At 44.2% G+C, this 25656-nt stretch overlaps 1 protein-coding gene and 1 non-coding gene across 2 annotated transcripts in view; one reads left to right on the forward strand and one right to left on the reverse strand.

The window, feature by feature from the left end:
• SNTB2 (syntrophin beta 2) overlaps positions 1–25656 on the forward strand; it is a 96093-nt gene that overhangs the window by 59736 nt on the left and 10701 nt on the right. The window contains exons 4-5 of the mRNA XM_049786433.1: positions 10895–11037; positions 18423–18619. Of these exons, the coding sequence (XP_049642390.1) occupies positions 10895–11037; positions 18423–18619 (340 nt within the window). The remainder of the gene's footprint in view (positions 1–10894; positions 11038–18422; positions 18620–25656) is intronic.
• On the reverse strand, positions 9374–9477 carry LOC126029158 (U6 spliceosomal RNA). Its single transcript, XR_007502810.1, has one exon. It is a non-coding gene; the product is annotated as a U6 spliceosomal RNA (small nuclear RNA).

Raw genomic sequence — 25656 nt, forward strand, 5'->3', positions numbered from 1 at the left:
AAGAGACTAAAGAGATAGTACAGGAAAGAAGGCATTTGGCTTATTGTGGCCAGCCATGGTCCAGTACTTGGCATTGTGTAGAGTCCCTTGTGCCCTACCAAAATCCACTCATGGATACAGAGTCAGGAGTAGCCCCTGAGTACCACCAGCTGTGGCCTCCAAAAAATAATTCATGGGCATATTTTTAAATTATCATAAAAAGTATATATGTTTATGGGACCGGAGTGGTGGCGCAAGAGGTAGGGCATTTGCCTGGCAAGCGCTGACCTAGGACGAACCGCAGTTCGATCCCCCAGCATCCCATATGGTCCCCCAAGCCAGTAGCGATTTCTGAGCACATAACCAGGAGTAACCCCTGAGCATCACCGGGTGTGGCCCCCCAAAAAAGTATACGTGTTTATAATTGTGATTGTCAAATTGCCTTCCATTAGGACTGCACTCTGTTAAAGTTCAGCAATGTGAAAGAAATGCCAGATTTTCAATGTGAACTTTATTTGATATAGGAAGTAGAAAATGGAATCACTAGTTCATCACAATCTACTTTTTGTTTTGTTTTGTTTTTGGGCCACACCTGGTCACGCTCAGGGGTTACTCCTGGCTATGCGCTCAGAAGTCGCTCTTGGCTTGGGGGACCATATGGGACGCCGGGGGATCGAACTGCAGTCCATCCTAGGCTAGCGCTGGCAAGGCAGACACCTTACCTTTAGCGCCACCGCACCGGCCCCACAATCTACTTTTTTTTGTTGTTTGTTTTGGAGCCACTCCGAGTATTGCTTAAGGCTTACTCCTTTCTCTATGCTCAGATCTCTCCTGGGGACCATCTGGGGTGCCAGCGATTGTACTAAGGTTAGTCACCTGCAAGGCAAGGGTCATACTCACTGTACTACCTCTCCAACCCCATCACAATGTATGTTTACACACCTTATTTTATGTACCCATTTAATCCTTTACTCAGTGGTGAGGTCTTTTTTTTTTTTATTTTTGGTTTTTGGGTCACACCCGGCTGTGCTCATGGGTTACTCCTGGCTCTATGCTCAGAAATCGCTCCTGGCAGGCTCAGGGGACCATATGGGATGCCAGAATTCCAACCACCAACCTTCTGTATGCAGGCAAATGCCTTACCTCCATACTATTTCTCCAGCCCCACAGTGATGAGCTCTTAAAACATTGGAGCATGGTTTTTTTTTTTATTGCACCCATTGAACTTAACTTAATGCTGTGTATACTTATCATATAACTCAGAATAATATATTCAGACAGATCTGAATATCATTTCTCAGAAGCATTACGATGAACTTACATATTTAATAAAGATTGAGCTAGGCAAATATTGATGCGTTTACTATTAATGTTTAATTATATGTTTTAAAATGGCCAGTGGGGCCAGAGAAATAGTACTGTCAATAGGGCACTTGCCTGGCATGAAGCCAAATGGGTTACATCTTGAGAAACTCATATGGTTCCCTGAAGTTGGCCAGGAGTATCCCCTGAGCAGAGACCAAAGCATGCCTTGTGTGCTCTTGTGAGCATGCCCACAATAGCACACTCAACTTAGCAAATGACCAAGATGATTTTTGAACATGTAATCTCCTTAATATAAGTAAGTATTTCTTTCTTCTTTTCTGTGTTTTTGTTTTGGGACAACATCTAACAGTGATCAGAATTATTCCTGGCTCTGCACTCAGGAATTACTCTTTTTTCTTTTGTTTTGTTTTTGGGCCACACCTGTTTGATGCTCAGGGTTACTCCTGGCTCAGGGCTAAGAAATTGCCCCTGGCTTGGGGGGACCATATGGGACGCTGGGGGGGGGGGGGTCGAACCGCGATCAGGATCCTTCCTTGGCTAGCGCTTGCAAGGCAGATACCTTAACTCTAGCGCCACCTCGCCAGCCCCTCAGGAATTACTCTTGCCAATGCACCTTAATGTGCCTTACTATCTCTCCAGCCCCCCAAGTTATAGTCTTTCTTTTTTTTTTTTTCTTTTTTTTTTTTTTTTGTCTTTTGGTCCACACCTGACAGTGCTCAGGGGTTGTTTATTGGCTCTGTGCTCAGGTATCACTCCTGGCAGGCTTGGGGACCATATGTGGGATGCTGGGGATTGAACCCATGTCGGTAGCATGCAAGGCAAGCGCCCTACTTGTTCTATTATTGTCCCAGCCCCCCATGCTAATAGTCTTTTATTTGGGGGGGTTACACCCGGCAGCACTTAAGGGTCACTCCTGGCTCTGCACTCAGAAATCGCTCCTGGCAGGCACGGGGGACCATATGGGATACCGGGATATGAACCGCTGTCCATCCTGAATTGGCTGCATGCAAGGCAAACGTCCTACCGCTGTGCTATGTCTTCGGCCCTGTGTGTTAATAGTCTTAAAAGGAATTTTAAGTCTACTTAGTGGAGTGAGGACTATTTTTAAGCTGTTACAGAGGCCACACCTGGCAGTGCTGGGCTGGGATAGGGATATATTGCCAGAGTCAAAGGGCAAGGCATGTGCTCCACAATTTGAATCACATTCTTGGCTCAGTATGTTTTGTACTAAATTACTTCTGCAATTTTGCTTTGTGTTTTGCTGCCAGGAGTGAAACCTAGTATCTTAGATGTGAGGAGCATGTACTCTTCCATGGAGCTATAAGCCTACTTTGAAACTAAAGCATTTGAGTTCTGTTTAGAAAGATCAAGACAGCTACAGAGAGCTTTGTTTCCAGTTTCTTCTTTGTCTCTGATAATTCCCCAAGTGTTTAAACACTTAAATTAGGAACATACATACTAAATCAGAATTATAGAAATTGCTTTACTTGTTTCTTCTTTCTATTGTAATAATAAAAAGCAGAGGTATGCTGTTTATCAAAAAGATTCATAGGTTGAGACATGTAGGGAATGAATAATGACATTTAGTATTTCTTTTATCTTAGTCCTACCCACCCAACTGCGTTAGAAAATAAAATTTGGAGGGGCCGGAGAGATAGCATGGAGGTAAGGCATTTACCTTGCATGCAGAAGGTCAGTGGTTCAAAACCCAGCATCCTGAGCCTGCCAGGAGCGATTTCTGAGCATAGAGCCAAGAGTAACCCCAGAGCGCTACCGGGTGTGACCAAAAAACCAAAAAAAAAAAAATTGAAGAAAGCTATTGTTCCACCAGGTGTATGCTTATGTGGGTACTGAACACAAGCAAATGATATAGTATATATAGTATGATATAGTATCCCATTTTTCCTCTAGTCAAAATTCCAGTAGTGGAATCTTTTTTTTTGTTTGTTTGTTTGTTTTTTTGTTTTTTTTTTGGTTTTTGGGCCACACCCGGTGACGCTCAGGGGTTACTCCTGGCTATGCGCTCAGAAGTCGCTCCTGGCTTGGGGGACCATATGGGACACCGGAGGATCGAACCGTGGTTCGTCCTAGGCTAGCGCAGGCAATGCAGGCACCTTACCTCTAGCACCACCGCCCGGCCCCGCAGTAGTGGAATCTTAATACAAGGTTGTCATATTCAGGGGCCGGGCGGTGGTGCTAGAGGTAAGGTGCCTGCCTTGCCTGCACTAGCCTTGGACGTGGTTCGATCCCCCGGCGTCCCATATGGTCCCCCAAGCCAGGAGCAACTTCTGAGCGCATAGCCAGGAGTAAGCCCTGAGCGTTACCGGGTGTGGCCCCCCCCCAAAAAATGGTTGTCATATTCATACCACAACTGAAAACAAATACTATATATAGCAGGTAGCATTTTGACTGTAGCAAAAACAAGTAGTATCCTTATAAACTAAGGCACAGAAACAGTGACTTCAATTGAGGTTTCATTTTTCTCTACTAATAAGTAGAAAAGGGAAAAGATAATAACCTAAAGCTAAGGATTTAAATGAGCTAAAGTATAATCACCTTTTTAAAATTCTGGGGTATCTTGGATTTTGTTTGTTTTGGGGCCACACCTCAGGGGTTACTTCTGGCTCTGCATTCAGGAATCACTTAGGTGGTACTCAGGAGACTATATGGGATGCCAGGTATTGAACCTGAGTTGACCACGTGCAAAGTCAAAATTCTATCCATTGCACAGACTCTCTGATTTATTTTACAAGTCCTTAATTAAGGTTGGGATGTATTTCAAGTAGTAGGACACATGCCAAATATGTGTGAGGTCCTGGATTTGATCCCTGGCTCCCTAGGCCTCATTTTACCTGCTGCCAAGTATAGCTTCATGGTCCTCAGCACAGGGCCCAAGCACTGCTTGGGGAGGGCATTCACAACAATTTAGAAAAAAAAGTTTAATTCTTTTTTTTTGTTGTTGGTTTTTTTGGTCACACCCGGCAGCCTTCAGGGGTTACTCCTGGCTCTATGCTCAGAAATTGCTCCTGGCAGGCTCAGGGGACCATATGGGATGCCAGGATTCAAACCACTGACCTTCTGCATGAAAGGCCAAACGCCTTACCTCCATGCTATCTCTCCGGCCCCTAATTCTTTATTTTTTTGTTTGTTTGTTTCATTTTTTTTTGGGGGGGGGCACACCTGGTGACCCTCAGGGTTACTCCTGGCAGTCAGAAATCACTCCTGGTTTGGGAGACGCTGGGGGATTGAACTGCAGTCCATTCTAGGCTAGCGAGGGCAAGGCAGATGCCTCATAGCTTTTGCCACTGCTCCCGCCCCAAAAGTTTAATTCTTTTTTTTGGGGGGTTTGTTTGTTTTGGGGTCACACCCTGCAGTGCTCAGGGGCTACTCCTGGCTCTATATTCAGAAATGCCCCCAACATGCTCTGGGACCATATGGGATGCCGAGATTTGAACCACCGTCCTGCATGCAAGGCAAACGCCCTACCGCTGTGCTATCTCTGGCCCAAAAGTTTGATTTTTTTTTTGTTTTGTTTTGTTTTTGTTTTTCAGGCCACACCCGTTTGATGCTCAGGGGCTACTCCTGGCTAAGCGTGCCCCTGGCTTGGGGGGACCATATGGGACACTGGGGGATTCAACTGCGCTTGCAAGGCAGACATCTTACCTCTAATGCCACCTCGTCGGCTCGATTCTTTTTTTGTTTGTTTGTTCTTTTTTTTTTTTTTTTTTTTTTTTTTTTTGGTTTTTGGGCCACACCCGGTAACGCTCAGGGGTTACTCCTGGCTATGCGCTCAGAAGTTGCTCCTGGCTTGGGGGACCATATGGGACACCGGGGGATCGAACCGCGGTCCGTCCAAGGCTAGCGCAGGCAAGGCAGGCACCTTACCTTTAGCGCCACCGCCCGGCCCCCTGTTTGTTCTTTTGGGTCACACTCGGCAGCACTCAGGGGTTACTCCTGGCTCTATGCTCAGAAATCGCTCCTGGCAGGCTCAGGGAACCATATGGGATGTCTGAATTCTAACCACTGACCTTCTGCATGCAAGACACAAATACCTTACCTCCATGCTATCTCTCTGGCCCCCCAAAAATTTAATTTTTTTTTTTTGGTTTTTGGGCCACACCCGTTTGACGCTCAGGGGTTACTCCTGGCTATGCGCTCAGAAATCGCCCCTGGCTTGGGGGGACCATATGGGACGCCGGGGGATCGAACCGCGGTTCGTCCTACGCTAGCGCTTGCAAGGCAGACACCTTACCTCTAGCGCCACCTTCCCGGCCCCAAATTTAATTTTTTTGTTTGTTTGTTTGTTTGTTTGTTTTGGTTTTTGGGCCACACCCGGCGGTGCTCAGGGGTTACTCCTGGCTGTCTGCTCAGAAATAGCTCCTGGCAGGCACGGGGGACCATATGGGACACCGGGATTTGAACCAACCACCTTTGGTCCTGGATCGGCTGCTTGCAAGGCAAACTCCGCGGTGCTATCTCTCCGGGCCCCCCAAATTTAATTCTTTTTTTTTTTTTTTTTTTTTTTTTTTATTTTATTTTATTTTTTTTTTTTTGTGGTTTTTGGGTCACACCCGGCAGTGCTCAGGGGTTATTCCTGGCTTCACGCTCAGAAATTGCTCCTGGCAGGCACGGGGGACCATATGGGACGCCGGGATTCGAACTGATGACCTCCTGCATGAAAGGCAAACACCTTACCTCCATGCTATCTCTCCGGCCCCCCAAATTTAATTCTTAATGATAAATTGTCTCCAAATTTTATTTGACATAGTCAATTTTTCTTTTTTTTTTCTTTTCAATTTTTCTTTATAATCTGAAATTTCTTTTTGGAATGTACATATTTAATTTATTTTATGTTTTTCTTATTTTTATTTTTTTTGGTTTTTGGGTCATACCCGGCAGTGCTCAGGGGTTACTCCTGGCTCTATGCTCAGAAATCGCTCCTGGCAGGCACGGGGGACCATACCGGATGCCGGGATTCGAACCACCGTCCTTCTGCATGAAAGGCAAATGCCTTACCTCCATGCTATCTCTCTGGCCCCAATTAATTAATTAGTTTGTTTGTTTGTTTTTGGTTTTTGGGCCACACCCGGTGACACTCAGGGGTTACTACTGTCTATGCACTCAGAAATTGCTCCTGGCTTGGGGGACCATAAGGGACATTGGGGGGATCACTGGGGGGATCGAACTGTGTTACGTCCTGGGTCAGCCATGCAAGGAAAACTGCTGTGCCACTGCTTTGGCACCTAATTTAGATTTTTAAAATTCACGCACTTTGAACAAGTCTTCTATAATTCAGTGAAGTTTGTGTGTATATGGGTGGTGCTAAAGTTCAAACCCATATATGTGACCTCACACATATAAGGCAAGTGCTCTGCCACTTTCTCTGGAAAGAAAATTTTTGATATTTTGGGGCCATACCCTTCAGTATTCAGGGATACTCCTGGCTCTGTGCTAAGATATCTTTCTTGGTATGGCTTGGGGAACCATATGTGTTGTGAGAGATTGAACCCAGGTCTACAGTGTGCAAGGCTCTATCTGCTGTTCTCTCTCTTTAGCCCCTGGAAGGAAATATTTTTTTTTCCAATCAGAATATCATTGGGAACAGGTGGTAAGCGGGTGCTTGCCTTACCTGGGAACTTAATTCCATACCTGGCACCACTGCTAGAGACACACTACCAGGACTGTTCCCTAAGCACTTCCCTGAGGCATGAGTAAGTCCATTTCTCCAATGAAGAGAAATCAGCTCTAAAGAGATTCTCTCTCTCTCTCTCTTTTTTTTTTTTTTGGTTTTTGGGTCACACCTGGCAGTGTTCAGGGGTTACTCCTGGTTCTATGCTCAGAAATTGCCCCTGGTTGGGTCCGGAGAAATAGCACAGCGGTGTTTGCCTTGCAAGCAGCCCATCCAGAACCTAAGGTGGTTGGTTCGAATTCTGGTGTCCCATATGGTCCCCCTGCCTGCCAGGAGCTATTTCTGAGCAGAGAGCCAGGAGTGACCCCTAAGCACTGCCAGGTGTGGCCCAAAAACCAAAAAAAAAAAAAAAAAAGAAAAAAAGAAATTGCCCTTGGCAGGCACTGAGACCATATGGGATGCTAGGATTCAAACCACCATCCTTCTTTTTTTTTTTTTTTTTTTTTTTTTTTTGGGTTTTTGGGCCACACCCGGTAACGCTCAGGGGTTACTCCTGGCCATGTGCTCAGAAGTTGCTCCTGGCTTGGGGGACCATATGGGACACCGGGGGATCGAACCTCGGTCTGTCCAAGGCTAGCGCAGGCAAGGCAGGCACCTTACCTTCAGCGCCACCGCCCGGCCCCTCAAACCACCATCCTTCTACATGAAAGGCAAACGCCCTACCTCCATGCTATCTTGCTGGCCCCAGATTCTCTTGAATTCTAACATTTTAGGGCTCTTGATAGGAGTCTTAATTCATGTATACTATTAAGTGCAATATGGAAAATAATGTAAACTCTATTTTCTCAAAGGATTAAAATTATTTTTGTTTTGTTTTGAGTAACAAATGGAGATATGGGACTGTTCCTAGTGCCTGATTTAATGTCTTAGAAAATAGGTTTGTGGGCCCGGAGAGATAGCACAGCGGCGTTTGCCTTGCAAGCAGCCGATCCAGGACCAAAGGTGGTTGGTTCGAATCCCGGTGTCCCATATGGTCTCTCGTGCCTGCCAGGAGCTATTTCTGAGCAGACAGCCAGGAGTAACCCCTGAGCACTGCTGGGTGTGGCCCAAAAACCAAAAACCAAAAAAAAAAAAAAAAAAGAAAATGGGTTTGTGAGGCCAGAGAGATAGCATGGAGGTAAGATTTTTGCCTATCATGCAGAAGGTCATCGGTTCGAATCCCGGTGACCCATATGGTCCCCCGTGCCTGCCAGGAGCAATTTCTGAGCCTGGAGCCAGGAGTAACCCCTGAGCACTGCCAGGTGTGACCCAAAAACCACAAAAAAAAAAAGAAAAAGAAAAAGAAAATGGGTTCGTGGATAAGAAAAGTATAACTCAGGGCTAGTACAGCAGTTCAGTGCTTGCTTGCCTTATAGCACTTCAATTCCTGGCACCCCATAGGGTCCCTTTAGCCTGCCTATAGTGACCCGTGAGTCCAGAGCCAGGTATATGCCTTGAGCATAGCCAGTGTAGTCCAAAACCCAAAAAGTAAATAAAGTGTAACTCTTCTACAGTACTGTGCTAGAATTGTTAGACAGGTCATATATTTTGGGCCTTCATTGTATGATAGAACACAAACCACTTGCAGATTAATTCCCCACTCCTGCAATCTGCTTGTGATTCTAAGTAGGAGAAAAGCCCCAGTGTTAGATGTTATATCACAGAACAGCACCCCAGGCTACTTTTCAAAGGATGGCTGTATTCTTACAATGTTTTGATATGTCCAACTTACCCTTCTGAAGTCATTAAGGAAGAGAAGATAAAAAGTGTCTCTGAAGATAATACCTTAGGAGAAAATGATTTGTTTTGAATCCTCTTAGAAGTCAGCAATGAGCATGAATTGAAGCATGAGTGTTGAAGTGCACTGTTTTGGGTTGGGATGATAGTTCAAAGGGCTAGACACATGGAGACCTTATGTTAGGTCCCCATTTTTGTTTTGTTTTGTTTTTGTTTTTGGACCATACCCAGTGGCACTCAATGGTTACTTCTGTCTATTCACTCAGAAATCTCTCTTGGCTTGGGGGGGGACCATATGGGATGCTGGGAATCGAACCCAGGTCTTTTCCAGGTAGGCTGCATGTAAGGCAAATGCCCTACCACTATGCTTGCTATCTCTCTGGTCCCAGATTCCCATTATCGAAAGCCCTCTGAGCACCTTTTAATGTGATCTTGTGGTCCCTAGCACAGCTGGATCAGAAAGGCAAGCTCACTGAGCATTCACTTACCAGACCTCAGAGCCAGGCTTAGTTCACTGCAGTGGTGCCTGGTTCCTTAAGCACTGCTTTAGGTTTCTCCTTCCCCCAATTCTATATCTATAGTTAGTGTTACCATGTAGTTCCAGCTCAAAGGTTTCATTTGATGAAGGCATAAATTTTGATGATACCAAGACTTTCTTTTTTTTTTAATATGGAACGCTTCACGGATTTGCGTGTCATCCTTGCGCAGGGGCCATGCTAATCTCTGTATCATTCCAATTTTAGTATATGTGCTGCCGAAGCGAACACCACCAAGACTTTCTTAAAGATAATCTTTTAGGGGCTAGAGAATTAGCATGGAGGTAGGGTGTTTGCCTTGCATGCAGAAGGATGGTGGTTCGAATCCTGGCATCCCATGTGGTCCTCCAAGCCTGCCAGGAGTGATTTCTGAGCGTAGAGTCAGGAGTAAGCCCTGAGCACTGCTGGGTGTGACCCAAAAACCAAAAAGAAAAAAGAAAAATAGATAATCTTTTAATTTTTGACCCTGAAGAATGGACAATATGGATAAATAGTGATTATTTTCCTATACTTTAAATTCTCAAAAAGATAATTGAGGGGCTGGGAAGATAATACAGAGGTCAGAGCACTTGCTTTGTACTCATCCCAGCATTACATATGGTCCTCTGAGCACTGCCAAGAGTAATTCCTGAGTGAAGAGCCTGGAGTAACCCCTGATCATCACTGGGTGTGGCCACCAAACAAACAAAAGAAACTACTGAGCTTTGCACAAGTAAATGCTAAGAAAAACTTCCTAAAATATAATGGGAAACTTTTTGATAATAGTTTTTGTCCACAGAGTAAGTCATACCTGGCATTTTGAAAAGTAGAATTAAAATGTTCAGAGAACAGTGCCTATATATCCCCTATATTTGTAAAGGTTAGGGAATTTAATTTTTGTGCTTTTATTGAGTTTCACTGTTGGGCAAAGAGCCAGGAATAGCCCCTGAGCACTACTGTGTGTGGCCTAAAAACTCAAGCAACTATTTCCCAATAAATTATACAATTTGGTAGAATTTTTTGTTGTTTTATTTTTATTTATTTTTTTATGCTATACCTTGTGCTCAGGGCTTACTCTGGGTAGTATTCAGGAATGAGCATGGTAGGGCACCATATGGAATGCTGAGGGTTAAACTCTAGTTAGCTGTATACAAGGCAAGCTTTCTGCCCCCCCGTACTATCACTCTAGCCTCAGTTTTGATTTTCTATCCGTCAGATATAATAAAACTATGATCTTTGGTTTGGTTTGCCTTTTTTTTTTCTCCCTATGCTTGCCAAGTAGCTGTGCTCAGACTTACTCCTGGCTCTTTACTCAGAGTTCATTCCTGGTGGGACTTGGAACCATAAGTTTAGATTTCAGAAATTGAACCCAGAGTCATCTACATGCACTATTACCATTATTTAACATATTACAACATATTGAATTAGAATGAATGGGATGAGTTTTTATAAAACATGGAAAACTAGTGTTATCACTAGATTATATATGTAACTATATAATATATCTCATACCTTGCAATGAAGAATCTCTATAATGAGATATTTTCTTATCAATTGTCTTGGAGGTTCAAGAAAATAAAACAGGCCCAGTCTGTTAAAGTTAGGTACTTTTACAAATTCCATATCTTTTTAAGTTATTTCTGCTGTCTGGATTTCACCATTGTAACAGGCAAAGCTAGATGGTGGAAGGCAGCAGTGGAGACCAGTTCTCATGGCTGTGACTGAGAAGGACTTGCTGCTTTATGACTGTATGCCATGGACAAGGGATGCCTGGGCATCACCGTGTCATAGCTACCCTCTTGTTGCCACAAGGTAAGACTAAAGATCAACAACAAAAACTACCCTAAAAAAATCCCCAAACTATCCTATTCTAGATCTACCGATGAATTTAAGTTAATGCTCTTATCTTAGGTGCCTACAATGGCATTTAATTAAACAGATGTTGTATCTAATAGTATTTAGTAGCCAATATAGTTGAATTAGATGAAAACTTTTTTTCCACAACTTTATTATTTTGCATTTCCTAGACAGAAAAAATAGTTTCTCAGAAGTCCTTTGTGTGTGTTCTTTTGTTTTGGGGCTATAACTGGTGATGCTCAGCGTTTACGCCAGGCTCAGGCAGCTCAGGGACCATATGATGTTCTTGGAATTGAACCCAAGTCAGTTGTGTGCAAGGCATGCACCTTACCTGCTGTACTATCTCTTCAGCCCTCTCTCTTTTTAAGCTGTTGAAGCAGTTTCCTAAATGCTCCCAATAAGACTTACTTATTATTAATGATAATGGTTTGTTTGTCTCTTTATTGACTGTAACTGAAATTGTGGTAGATTTTTGGCTAAATGATTAAATCATTTTATGCAGAATGTGGTACTGGGTATAAACCACAAAACTGAGCCAAATTATTCAGCTTCTCTTATTAGTATAAGTATTTCATTTTTATTTTTTCAAGTAAACATTGATTTGACCTGAAGCAACAGATATTTCTTGCCTACCAGATATGGGAAAGGAGAATAGAAACACATATTTGGCAAATAAGATGTTTTTAGATGTTATCTCATAAGAAACTAGAAAATATATTTACATTCAATTTTATTTTATTTGGACTTAAAAAAAAAGAGTCTGGTGTTGATATAATTTGAAAGCTGCACATTCAAAAAGAGTTGCAGGGCCGTAGAGTGAGCATAACGGTAGGGTCTTTGCCTTGCATGTGGCTGACCGAGGATGAACCCAGGTTCAATTCCTGGCATCCCATATTGTCTCTCAAGCCTGCCTGCCAGGAGTGATTTCTGAGCGTAGAAATAGGAATAATCCCTGAGTACTGCCGCTGGATGTGGCCCAAAAACAAACAAAAAAGTCTCATAGAAAATTACATGGGGGGCCAGAGAGATAGCATGGAGGTAAGGCATTTGCCTTGCATGCAGAAGGACTGTGATTTGAATCCCAGCATCCCATATGGTCTCCTGAGCCTGCCAGGAGCAATTTCTGAGTGTAGAGCCAGGAGTAAGCCCTGTGCGCTGCTGCCGGGTGTAACCCCCCCCAAAAAAAAGAATTTCAGCATATATGTATATGTAGGGCCTGGAATGATAGTACAACAGGTAAACATTTGACTTGTATGCCACTGACCTGGTTTCTTCCCTAGCAACCCATATGGACCCCAAATGTACCTATAGTGATTCCTGGGTATAGAACCAGGAATAAACCCTGAGTACCCCTAGGTGTTTTGGGGGTGTGGCCCAAAAAATAAAAACAAAACAAGGGACCAGAGTGATAGTACAGCAGGTAAGGCATTTGTCTTGCATGCAGTCAACCTGGGTTCAATCCACGGCACCCACATGGTCCCCTGAACCCACCATGAGTAAGTCCTAAGCACAGCAGGGTGTCCAAAAGAACTCAAGATTTGGGGCCTGAGAGATAGAAGGAGGTAATATGTTTGTCTTGCATGCAGAAGGATGGTGGTTCAAATCCTGGCATCCCATATGGTCCCCCAAGCCTGCCAGGAGCGATTTCTGAGCATAGAGCCAGGAGTAACCCCTTAGCGCTGCCGGGTGTGACCCAAAAACTAAAAAAAAAAAAAAAAAAACCTCAAGATTTGTATTTAGTGTGGACTTCCGAAAAAGATATATATGTAAGTACATATGAGCTAAGCCTGTATAATACTTAGAAAAAAATACTAGAATTGCTCTTTGTGACTTTGTCTTATGCAATGCCCTTTTTTTTTTTTTTTTTTTTTGGTTTTTGGGTCACACCCGTTGATGCTTAGAGGTTACTCCTGGCTTTGGGGACCATAATGGGGGGATCAAACCTTGGTCTGTTGTAGGTTAGTGCATGCAAGGCAAATGCCCTGCCCTACCCTACCGCTCCAGCCCCAGGCAGTGCCTTCTTAAAACTGACATCAAAAACACAATAAGAAAAATAAATTGAACTTTATCAAAATTAAAAGCAACTATACCTCAAATGTTACCACAGAATTGAAGAAAACCCTGTATTATCTGGTTTTGTTCTTAGTTCTTTGTATAGAAAAGAACTTTTACAATTCAAATTACCCAGTTTGAAAGTAGACAAAGGAAAGGATCTAAATGATACGTCCAAAGAAGAAATATAAATGATCAGTAAGCACATGAGAAGTAGTCATCAAGGAAATGCAAGTCAAAATTACAGTGAGATGATTCTTTCCATATCCTAGGATGGCTATAATTACAAAAATTAAAAATGATAAGTATAGAGGGGCTGGAACAATAGCAGGCTGACCCCAGTTTGATCGATCCCTAGCATCCTATTTGGTCCCCTGAGCCCTGCCAGGAGTAATTCCTGAGTAACCACTGGGTGTGACTCCAAAACAAAAAGTCAAGTATAGAGTAGGATGTGAAAAAAATGGAATCCTAATATATTGTTGGTGGGCATGAAATGCTGAAGCCAATGTGGAAAACAGTTGGGAGAGATAGCATAGAGGTAAGGCGTTTGCCTTTCATGCAGAAGATTATTGGTGTAAATTCTGGCGTTCCATATGGTCCCCTGAGCCTGCCAGGAGTGATTTCTGAGCGTGGAGCCAGGAGTAACCCCTGAGCACTGCTGGATATGACCCAAAAACCAAAAAAACAAAAACAAAAACCAACGGTCTGTTGCTCATGGAATATAGTTGTTTTTTTTTTTTTTTTGTTTTGGGTGACACCTAGCAGCGCTTGGGGGTTACTCCTGTCCCTATGTTCAGGACGCCAGGATTTGAACCACCAACCTTCTGCATGAAAGGCAAACGCCTTACCTCCATGCTATCTCTCTGGCCCCGGAATATAGTTTTTTTTTAAACTTTTTTTTGTTTTTTTTTTTTGTTTTGTTTTTTTTTTTTTTTTTTGGTTTTTGGGCCACACCCGGTAACGCTCAGGGGTTACTCCTGGCTATGCGCTCAGAAGTCGCTCCTGGCTTGGGGGACCATATGGGACGCCGGGGGATCGAACCGCGGTCCGTCTCCTAGGCTAGCGCAGGTAAGGCAGGCACCTTACCTCCAGCGCCACCGCCCGGCCCCAAACTTTTTAATTATTGATTGGTTCTTGGGCCACACCCAGCGGTGCTCAGGGGTTACTCCTGGCTTTGTACTTAGAAGTCGCCCCTGGCAGGCTAGAGACCATATGAGATGCCTGGAATCAAACCGGGCCCCTTCCTGGTCAGCCGAAAGCAAGGCAAACGACCTACTGCTGTTCTATCTCTCAGGTCTTGGAATATAGTTTCTTTTTGTAGTGATAAAAGTATGCTAAAACTGAATGTCATGATGGCTGCACAACTCTGAATACATGAAAACCCATAGAATTGTATGCTTGAAATGAAAAAAGATGGGCCCGGAGAGATAGCACAGTGGCGTTTGCCTTGCAAGCAGCCGATCCAGGACCAAAGGTAGTTGGTTCGAATCCCGGTGTCCCTTATGGTCCCTCGTGCCTGCCAGGAGCTATTTCTGAGCAGACCGCCAGGAGTAACCCCTGAGCATCGCCGGGTGTGGCCCAAAAACCAAAAAAAAAAAAAAAAAAGAAATGAAAAAAGATTGGTGTGTGAATTATGTCTAAAAACTGTTGCTATGTGATATTTTTTAAATGCTGGAGAGATAGTACAGGTGCTAAGGCATTTGCCTTGCATGTAGTTGACCAGGTTCTATCCCATGCACTGAATATGGTTTTCAGGACCCCATCTGGAGTGTTCCCTGAGCACAGAGTTAGGAGTAAGCTCTGAGCATTTTGGGTGTCATTTCAAAAAAACAACAAGGGGGGGCCGGAGAGATAGCATGGAGGTAAGGTGTTTGCCTTTCATGCAGGAGGTCATCGGTTCGAATCCCGGCGTCCCATATGGTCCCCCGTGCCTGCCAGGAGCAATTTCTGAGCCTGGAGCCAGAAATAATCCCTGAGCACTGCCAGGTGTGACCCAAAAACCCAAAAAACAACAAGGGGCAGAGCAATAGCACAGCAGTAAGGCACGCGGCCAACACAGGATGGAGGACACTGGTTCTAATCCCGACATCCAATATGGTCTCCCAAGCCTTCCAGGAGCAACTTCTGAGTGTAGAGCCAGGAGTAACCTCTGACCGCCACCAGGTTTGATCCAAAAACCAAACAACAACAACAACAAAATATTAATTATAATTCAAGAATGAAACACATGGCCAGAGAAATAGCTCAATGGGCTAAATCTGTAAGACTGAGATTTAGGTTAGATCCTTGTCTGTATGGTCCCCTAAACATAACCAAGAGCAAAACCTTGAGCACTGCCATACTTCCAAGACCCCCCCCCCCAAATAGGGGAAATAAAACCATATAACATTATTAGTATAATATAAATTTTTAAAAAGTAGTATTTATATTGACTTGAATGTTTTACAGATTCCCTGAACCAAAGTGTGTGTGTGTGTGTTTCTGTGTGTTTTAATTTAGTAGCTGATATTTCAGGCTCAAAGGAATTAAAATAAAACAGGAAAGTGAGGGCCAGAGGATTAAAGGCCTTGAATGTATGTAGTCAACCAACTCCTGTTCAGTGCCTGGCAACTGCCAGGAATGACCTCAGAGCACAGAACAGGAGTATTCCCTGCCTCTGTCCATGTATAGCCTGCAAACCTCCTTAAAACCAAACAAAACATGAAGGTGATAGATGAAGAGGATTTTTTTTTTAATTTGGGGGGTTAGGGCGGTGGAAGGATGGGAAAATTACCTGGTGATTTTCAGAGTCTACTCCCATCTCAGTGCTTGGGGGTTATTCCTAGCTATACTTGGGAGGACTATGTGGTGCCTGGGCATTGAACCCAGGTTTCCTGGCATGCAAAGCATGGCTTCCAGTACATTTAGCTATCTTTCCAGACCTTATTATTTATTTTATTTTGCACATTTCTTTTTTTTTTTCCTTCGGACCACACCCTTTTGATGCTCAGGGGTTACTCCTGGCTACACGCTCAGAAATTGTCCCTGGCTTGGGGGGACCATATGGGACGTCGGGGGATGGAACCGTGGTCCTTTCCTTGGCTAGCGCTTGCAAGGCAGACACCTTACCTCTAGCGCCACCTTGCCAGCCCCTATTTTGCACATTTTTTGAGATTAAATTTAGGTACAAGTAGAAAAACATAGTTTATAGGTGCTCTGACTTTTCAGGATATAGGTGCTCTGTGTTATGCAGGCTTTCTCCTATAAGCTTTTTGGCAGGGAGAGAAAAATATCCCAAAGAAAGTTTGACTACTTTACAATATGGAAAATTGAGTGGTGTGGTGCTTTGGGGACTTACTGGGCAAAAGCTGCTTAAATGCTTTTGCATGAGCTAATCTGGACTCTTCCCTAAAGGGAGTGTTTTGAAAGTACTTTCCAGCCCACTGCTGTGTTGCTAGAGTCTAGAGCTGGTTTGAATTAGGTTCCTTCTGCCAAGTATTTCATACTCTAATCTGTAGGAAAAAATTCTCTTAGGCTTTATACATTTTAATGCCTTACTTGGGATTAGCAATCAAACTGAATTTGGTACAATACAGCCTGTCACTTTCTCAAGATCATTCCCTTACTTGAATTTTATGTAGAGTAGTTTTGAAACCTATTTAATTCTTCCTGAGATACCTAATCAGGGGGTTACTCCTGGCTCTTTGCTCAGATATCGCTCCTGGCAGGCTCAGGGGACTAATGAGATGCTGAGAATCCAACCAGGGTCAGTCCTGGGTTGACCGCATGCAAGGCAAACGCTCTACCAGTCCTGCTATCTCTCAGGCCCCATTTTGAATATTCTTTTGTTAACCTCTGGGGATCTCCTCTTTTGGAATTCTATCAGTTCAAATATGTTTGCTCTGTAACATTAAGAGCTTACTTGCTGGCCGGAGAGATAGCATGGAAGTAAGGCATTTGCCTTTCATGCAGGTCATTGGTTTGAATCCAGGCATCCCATATGGTCCCCTGAGCCTGCCAGGAGCGATTTCTGTGCGAAGAGCCAGGAGTAACCCCTGACCGCTGCTGGGTGTGACCCAAAAACCCAAAAACCAAAAAAAAAAAAAAAAAAAAAAGAGCTTACTTGCTGAATTGACTTTTGCACTAAGGGTATGCAAAGTCACTGGTCTATTAGCATGAATCAGGGCGTTTGAAACCAAACTGAATGCCTCTGCAAGAAGAATGTCATTTTAACTTCCAAATGTTGAGGTAGTTTAAAGGAGCAAAAATTGTTTTATTTAATCTAGACTCATGAGTATTCATCTTTTTAATATCTGATGAAATAAGACATATTTGTAGAGCCTTCAACTGCATACTGAAATATAGTATTTCAAAGAAAAACACACATGAATAGTTATGAGTAGAACTTTTTCCCCCACTATTTTTCTGGGGTTAGGGGCCATACCCAGAGGTGCTCAGGGCTACTCCTGGTCCTGTGTTAAGGGTTTACTCCTAGCAGTGCTCACAATAAGTGGAGCCAGGAATTGAATGGGAGCTGAGCACTTGCAAGGCAAGTACCTTACTGCATATTCTCTCTCTAGCTTTGAACTTGATTTTTTTTGTTTGTTTGGGTTTTGGATCTATAATTGGCAATGTTCCAGAGTTACTCCTGAATCTACACTCAGGAATTACTTCTGGTGGTGCTTGGGGGAGCATAGGATGTCAGGGGTTGATCCTGGGTCAGCTGTGTGCAAGGTACTCTGGCCCTTTAACTTGTTAACAAGGGTTATTACTGGCTCTTCATTCAGAAATTGCTCCTGGCAGGCTTGAGGGACCATAAGGGATGTCAGGAATCAAACCCTGTCAGTCCTGGGTTGGCCGTGTGCAAAGCAAACACCCTACCACTGTGCTTTCTCTCTGACCCTTGCACACGTTTTGTATACAGGACTCCTGGGTTGGTTGGTTGGCCTCCAAACAAAGACTACAAAGGCTATACTTGCTTTGAGATGTTCTTTCTTTTTTTGGGCGGGGGCACACTCAGCAGTACTCAGGGGTTTCTCCTGGCTCTGCACTCAGAAATTGCTCTTGGCAGGCTCGGGGGATCATATGGAATGTCAGGGATTGAACTTGGGTCTGTCACAGGTCGTCCACATACAAAGCAGATGCCCTACCACTGTGCTATCACTCTGGACCCAACTTCGAGATGTTCTTTTCCTCAAATTGCTTCTGACATTTTATGATTTTTTGTTTCTTAATCAGGAAAAAGTACTGACATATTTTGTTGATAATCCATCGATTGCTCTTGGTCTTTATTCTGTTTGTATTTCTAGATTGGTTCATTCTGGCTCTGGATGTCGCTCCCCATCCCTTGGATCTGACCTGACGTTTGCCACCAGGACAGGTTCCCGGCAGGGTATTGAGATGCATCTCTTCAGGGTGGAGACACATCGGGATCTGTCAACCTGGACCAGGGTGCTTGTCCAGGGCTGCCATGCAGCTGCTGAGATCATCAAGGAAGTTTCTCTAGGTATGGATTCAGGAATTTTATCTCACTGGAGCATTGAGTAGAAGTTGATTTTAGGTTTGTTTTTTGTTTTTTGTTTTTGTATGTTGTTTGGGGACCACACCTTGTAGTGCTTGGGGGATCCTTTCCACTTCAGTGTTCAGGGTCACTCTCAGCAGTGCTAAGGGACCATCGATTGCCAACGACCAAACCTTAAACTTCTGCATGCAAAGCATGTACTGCAACCTGCTGAGCTGACTCTGTCTTTGGGGATTTTATTTTATTTTTATTTATTAATTTGGGTTTAGGGCACTCCCGGTGACACTCAGGGGTCACTCATGGCGATGTGCTCAGAAATCGCTCCTGGCTCAGGGGGACCATATGGGACACCTGAGATCGAATCAAGGTTTGTCCTGGGTCAACCTTGCCAACGCAAATGCCCTATCACTGTGCTATCGCTCTGGCCCAGGGGATTTTCTTTTATATAAAACAAAACAAAGCAAAAAAAACTCACATAGGGTCAGGAAGGTATATCAGAGGGTTAGAGCACATACTTGCCATGCACAGGACCCTGGGTTTGATCCTATTTACCACTTAGGTTCCTGAGCACTGCTGGGTATAGTACTGGTGGGTGGTCCTGAGTCCCCTCCTGGGAGAACCAAACCAAACAAGTGAAAACCAAAAACATTATGTGTGCCAAACTTATAATACTCTGGGGTTCAGACTCAAAGGACTGGAGCTCATGCTTTGCTTGAGGGAGCCTCCAGCATTCCCCCAGACACCACCAAGAGCATCCCTTAATCACTGCACCATAAATAGTCTCTAAAAAATAAAAGATGTGGAGCCGGAGAGATAGCATGGAGGTAAGGTGTTTGCCTTGCATGCAGAAGGACAGTGGTTCGAATCCCGGCAATCCATATGGTCCCCCAAGCCTGCCAGGAGCGATTTCTGAGTGTAGAGCCAGGAGCAACCCCTGAGTGCTGCCGGGGTTTTGTGACCCAAAAACCAAAAAAAAAAAGAAAAGAAAAGAAAAAAAAAAATAAGATGTGATCCTAAAAAAGATAATTATTTGAAGTATGGCAGCTTTAGGTGAAGATGATGAAAAATGGTTTCTGGGCCCGGAGAGATAGCACAGCAGCGTTTGCCTTGCAAGCTGCCGATCCAGGACCAAAGGAGGTTGGTTCGAATCCCGGTGTCCCATATGGTCCCCTGTACCTGCCAGGAGCTATTTCTGAGCAGACAGCCAGGAGTAACCCCTGAGCATCGCCGGGTGTGGCCCAAAAAACCAAAAAAAAAAAAAAAAAAGAAAAATGGTTTCTGTTTCACTAGCAGTTTTCCTGAGCCTTGTACATTTCATTGAGTACATTCATACCACAGTATCTACAGCAGGCCAATTCTTTGTCCTCAATTTGCTCTGAGATTGATAGTGTAAAGAATCATTTACTGAGTACTAAGTGCATTAGCTGGGTTGTAAGGTATGTAAGATTAAAAATAAGATTAAAAGGTATGATGTCAGGGAGATAGCTCAGTGGTTTGGAGCACATACTTTGCATGCGGAGCCTGAGTTTCAACTTGGACCACATTACCCTTTGAATGACCTCCAGGAATGGCCCTAAAAAAGAACCCAGCCAGGAGTAGCTCCATCACATCACTAAGTGTGGCCTCAAACATCAAATAAAACATTAGCATATAAAAAAGCTTAGGCCTAAAAAAAAAAAAAAAAAAGCTTAGGCCTGTAGGAAAGCAAAGGATTTTTAAAACTACAACACCATGCTTTGCAAAGTAGTTCTTAATACAGTTGTCTCTGGCATTAAATGTTCAGACACCAGTTCCACCACCAGCTTCCCACCTACTCTCCTCGCTTGCCCCCTTTGCAAGCACAAATTTATTTCATATTGCTTGTTACAAACCAAAGGTAAATGGAATTATCAAAACTTAGATCATTAGGGCCCGGAGAGATAGCACAGCGGTGTTTGCCTTGCAAGCAGCCGATCCAGGACCAAAGGTGGTTGGTTCAAATCCCGGTGTCCCATATGGTCCCCCGTGCCTGCCAGGAGCTATTTCTGAGCAGACAGCCCTGAGTAACCCCTGAGCATCGCTGGGTGTGGCCCAAAAACCAAAAAAAAAACAAAACTTAGATCATTAAAGGTCAATTTATAATAGTTGTTCTCTCATTGGTATTACTAAACTCATTGTCTAAGGATTTACTGGGCTGTGGTTGGTGCTTGTTGAGCCTTTGTGTTACTGTTCAGGCTCACCGAGCTTGGTGGTCTTCTATGCAACCTTCCTATAAGGTTGGCTGTGATCATCATAGTGGTCTAATGTTTGGCTGTGCAGTCCAGGATCTATTGATCTGGAACAAATTTGGTGGGTTGGAAGTTTGATAAGTTTAAGTTGTGGAGCTGGGCTGTTCCTGTCAGAGGGTGTCAGGTGTGGCAGTGGGTTGCTGTGCTCTCTGGCAAACAGAGGAAGGCCCCAGAGTTGTCATCTTGAACCAAACTACCAAAGAAAATGGGGCCGGGCGGTGGCGCTAAAGGTAAGGTGCCTGACTTGCCTGCACTAGCCTTGGACGGACCGAGGTTCGATCCCCCCGTGTCCCATATGGTCCCCCAAGCCAGGAGCAACTTCTGAGCACATAGCCAGGAGTAACCCCTGAGCGTTACCGGCTGTGGCCCAAAAACCAAAAAAAAAAACAAAAAACAAACAAAAAAAAAAAAAACCAAAGAAAAGTCAGTGGCTATCTTTTATTGTTTGTTTGTTTTTAGGCCACACCAGGCAGTGTCAGGGGTTACTTCCGAATCTCACACTTAGGAATTATTTCTTGCAAGCTTGGGGGACCATATAGAGTGTTGAGGATTGAACTTGGGTGGGCTGTGTGCAAGGCATGTTCCGAGTAACTTGCTCCAGCCCCAAGCCATCATTGTCTTTTGGAGCTTAGTAACAAAGCAGTGCTGTTTTATTTTTATTTTATTTTTTGTGTCTGTGGTTTTTGGGTCACACCCGGCAGTGCTCAGGGGTTATTCCTGGCTCCAGGCTCAGAAATTGCTCCTGGCAGGCACAGGGGACCATATGGGACTTGGAGATTTGAACTGATGACCTTCTGCATGAAAGGCAAATGTCTTACCTCCATGCTATCTCTTCGGCCCCAGCAGTGCTGTTTTTATGTGGGAAGATGGTGAGTGTGATTGTGGGGGTTCTGGGTTTGGGGACCAATGGGAGAGACATTTGCCCCCCCCCCTTTCTGAGAATACCCCAGAGTTTTCAGCCCATAGACTGGTCCCTCTGGGGAGAGTTAGCTGCTCTCTCTCTATTTTTTTGTTTGTTTTGTTTTGTTTTTGGGTCACACCTGACAGTGCTCAGGAATTACTCCTGGCTCTGCGCTCAGATATCACTTCTGGCAGGCTTGGGGAACCATTTGGGATGTCAGGATTCGAACCACCATCTATCCTGGTTTGGCTGTGTGCAAGGCGAATGCCTCATCATATTATTTTAGTTCAGTTGTGGAACTCAGCTGTTTCTGTTGGAGGGTATTGGTTGTGGCCGTGAAAATAAAGTCTTGGGATAGGTATTTTTCTCAGAAGTTTGAAAATATGGGACCAGAGAGATAGCACAGTGGTAGGGCATTTGCCTTGCCTAAAACCGACACATGATGGACCTAGGTTGGATCCCCGGCATTCCACATGGTTCCCTGAGCCTGCCAGGAGCAATTTCTGAGCACAGAGCCAGGAGTAAGCCAAGTGCTGCCGGCTGTGGCCCAAGAACCAAAAACAAAAACAAAAAAGAAGAAGTTTGAAAATATGTAGCCAGTACTGAAATTAGCATCTAGCAGGGGTCTCAAACTCCCCGCCCACTGGCCGTTTGGGGCCCTCCATACAACATTTTGTGGCCCTGCCCTAGAGAAATCTTTTCTTTTTGTTTTGTTTTGTTTTGTTTTAGTTGTTTGGGTCAAACCCCCCCCCCAATGTTCAAGGCTTACTACTGACTTTGCACTCATGGATCACCCTGACTTTGCCTCCTGCGGCCCCCAGGTAAATTGAGTTTGAGACCCCTGAATGATCTCTCCCTTCAGAAGTGCCCTCTTGTGGTTAGTTTCTGAATTTATGAGTTTGGTTTTACATGTATCTGTTTTATGTATAAGCATATATATCTAAATTCAGATAGCTCCAAATTGCTTTTCATTTTAACAACAATAGAAAAGGGCAGGAGTCATAGCACAGCGGTAGGACATTTGCCTTCCATACTGCCAACCTGGGATGGACCGGGGATCGATCCGGGCATCCTATATGGTCCCCCCGAGCCTGCCAGGACTGTTTTCTGAGCGCAGAACCAGGAGTAATTCCTGAGCACCTCTGGGTGTGGTAAAAAAGAAAGAAAGAAAGAAAAAAAAAACCCAAACAATAGAGAATATTCAAAACAAAAGCATAAAATATAATTCTAATGTGGTTTTAATTTCTTTTGAATATCTTAGTTGCCAGTGATTTACTTAAACTTCCCCCTTTTTTGGACGGGTTACACCCACCAGTGCTCAGGGGTTACAACTCCTGGATCTGCATTCAGAAATTACACCTGGCAGAGGGATAGCAGTGAGGTAGAGCGTTTGCCTCGCATGCAGAAGGATGGTGGTTCGAATCCCGGCATCCCATATGGTCCCCTGAGTCTGTCAGGAGCAATTTCTGAGCATAGAGTCAAGAGTAATCCCTAAGTGCTCCCGGGTGTGACCCCTCCTAAAAAAAAAAAATCAACAAAAAAAGAAATTACACCTGGCAATATACTGGGGAATCATATGGGATGCCAGAAATCAAACATGGGTTGGCTTCTTGCAGAGCAAGCTCCTTAACTGTTGTACTGTCACTTTATATCCAATCTTCTGTTTATTTTTCTCTTGGGGGGGGGTTGGGCCACACCCCACCTGGTGGTGATTAGGGGTTTCTCCTGGCTCTGTACTCAGAAATTGCTCCTGGCAGGCTCAGGGAATCTAATAGGATACAGGGGATCGAGCCTGGTCTGTCCTGGGTTGGTCATGTTTAAGACAAAAACCACTGTGTTCTTGTCTGGCACCATCACCCCCATCTCTTTTTTTTGTTTGTTTGTTTGTTTTGTTTTGTTTTTGGGTCACACCCAACAGTGCTCAGGGGTTACTCTTGACTCTACACTCAGAAATCGCTCCTGGCAGGCTTGGGGGACCATATGGGACGCCGGGATTTGAACCACTGTCCTTTCGCATGCAAGGCAAACGCCTTACCTTCATGCTATCTCTCTGGCCCCCTCATCTCCTATATAATATCCTTCCTTCCTTCCTTCCTTCCTTCCTTCCTTCCTTCCTTCCTTCCTTCCTTCCTTCCTTCCTTCCTTCCTTCCTTCCTTCCTTCCTTCCTTCCTTCCTTCCTACCTTCCTTCCTTCCTTCCTTCGTTTTTGGGTCACACCCAGCAGTGCTCAGGGTTTCCTCCTGGTTCTGTACTCAGAAATTGCTCCTGGCAGGCTCGGGGGACCATTTGGGATGCCGGGGTTTGAACCACTGTCCTTCTGCATGCAAGGCAAATGCCTTACTTCCATGCTATCTCTCTGGCCCCTTTCTTTCTTTCTTTTTTTACTTTTTTGTTTTGTTTTGTCTTGGGACCACACCTAGCAATGCTCAGGGCATACTCCAGGCTCTGCATTCAGGAATTACCTAGAAGATTTAAAGGACCATATGGGATGCTCGGTATCAAATTCAAGTCAGTGACATACAAGACAAGCACTGTACCTGTTGTACTATTGTTCTAGCCCCAGTATATCTGCTTTTTAACCACCAGACCATGTTCAACCTTTCATCAATGAAGTTAGAGTCAAGAAGTAGTTGACAAAAAAAAAAAAAGGAAGTGGTTGACCATAGCTTCCCAGCATGAGCATCTGGGCAGTGTCAGTGTCTGCAAAGTCTGAGATACTCCTTTTTGAATTAAACCCTGCTCACCAGACCTCAACCTCTAGATTATGCTGTAGTTTCAGGGACATTTCTAGACTGAAATATTCTAGGGCTAGAGAGATAGCACAAGTACTAGTCTTGTGGAACCTGGTTCCATTACTAACTATATGCCATATGGTTCTCTGAGCACAAAGCCATAAGCCCTGAGCATTGCAAGGTACAGAGTGTGGACACACACACCCCACCTCAATTTTTTTGGCCACAGCCGATGATGCTCAGGGGTTACTCTTAGCTCTGTGCTTAGAGATTGCTCCTGGCAGGCTTAGGGAACCATATGGGATGCTAGGGATTAAACCCAGGTCCGTCCTGGGTCGGCTGTATGCAAGGCAAGTCCCCTACTGCTGTATTATGGCTGCACCCCCACACACACACACTTTTTTTTGTATAAACGATAACTTGGTAGCTTTGTTTGGTATCTGTTTATATATCTTTTCCCAAATCTCTCAGCCACTCATTTAGAAATTATTGCACTAGGGCCAGAGAGATAGTAAGTACAGCATTTAAGATGCCTCCCTTACATGTGGTAGGCCTGGATTGGATCCTCAGTACTCTATATGGCCACCCAAGTCCATTAGGAGTAACTCCTGAGCACAGAGTCAAAAGTAAGCTCTGAGCACAGCTTTAGCTGGGTGTGGCTCCCAAAATAAAACAAAATTATAGCATTGGAATTACTTCTTCACATGGCTAATTTGTTTTTGTTGTTGTTGTTTATGGGCCATACCTGGATCACATGGGATGCTGGGTATTGAACCTAGTCAGCTGCTTGCAAGGCAAATGCCCTAACTGCTGTGCTATCAGGCCCCAAATATTTTCACATTTTACTCCAAACTTTCTGTCCATATATTTAGAATCCTTTGTCTAAAACTTGAAGAATGTGGGGCCGGAAAGATAGAATGGAGATAAGGCATTTGCCTTACATACAAAAGGACAGTGGTTCGAATCCTGGCATCCCATATGGTCCCTTGAGCCTGCCAGGAGCGATTTCTGAGTGTAGAGCCAGGAGGAACCCTGAGTGCTTCCGGGTGTGACCCAAAAACAAACAAACAAAAACTTAAAGAATGCAATGAAGGACATAGCTAGTATTTGTTTTGGGGCTAT

Source organism: Suncus etruscus, chromosome 14 (assembly GCF_024139225.1).
Source record: "Suncus etruscus isolate mSunEtr1 chromosome 14, mSunEtr1.pri.cur, whole genome shotgun sequence".
NCBI lineage: Eukaryota > Metazoa > Chordata > Mammalia > Eulipotyphla > Soricidae > Suncus > Suncus etruscus.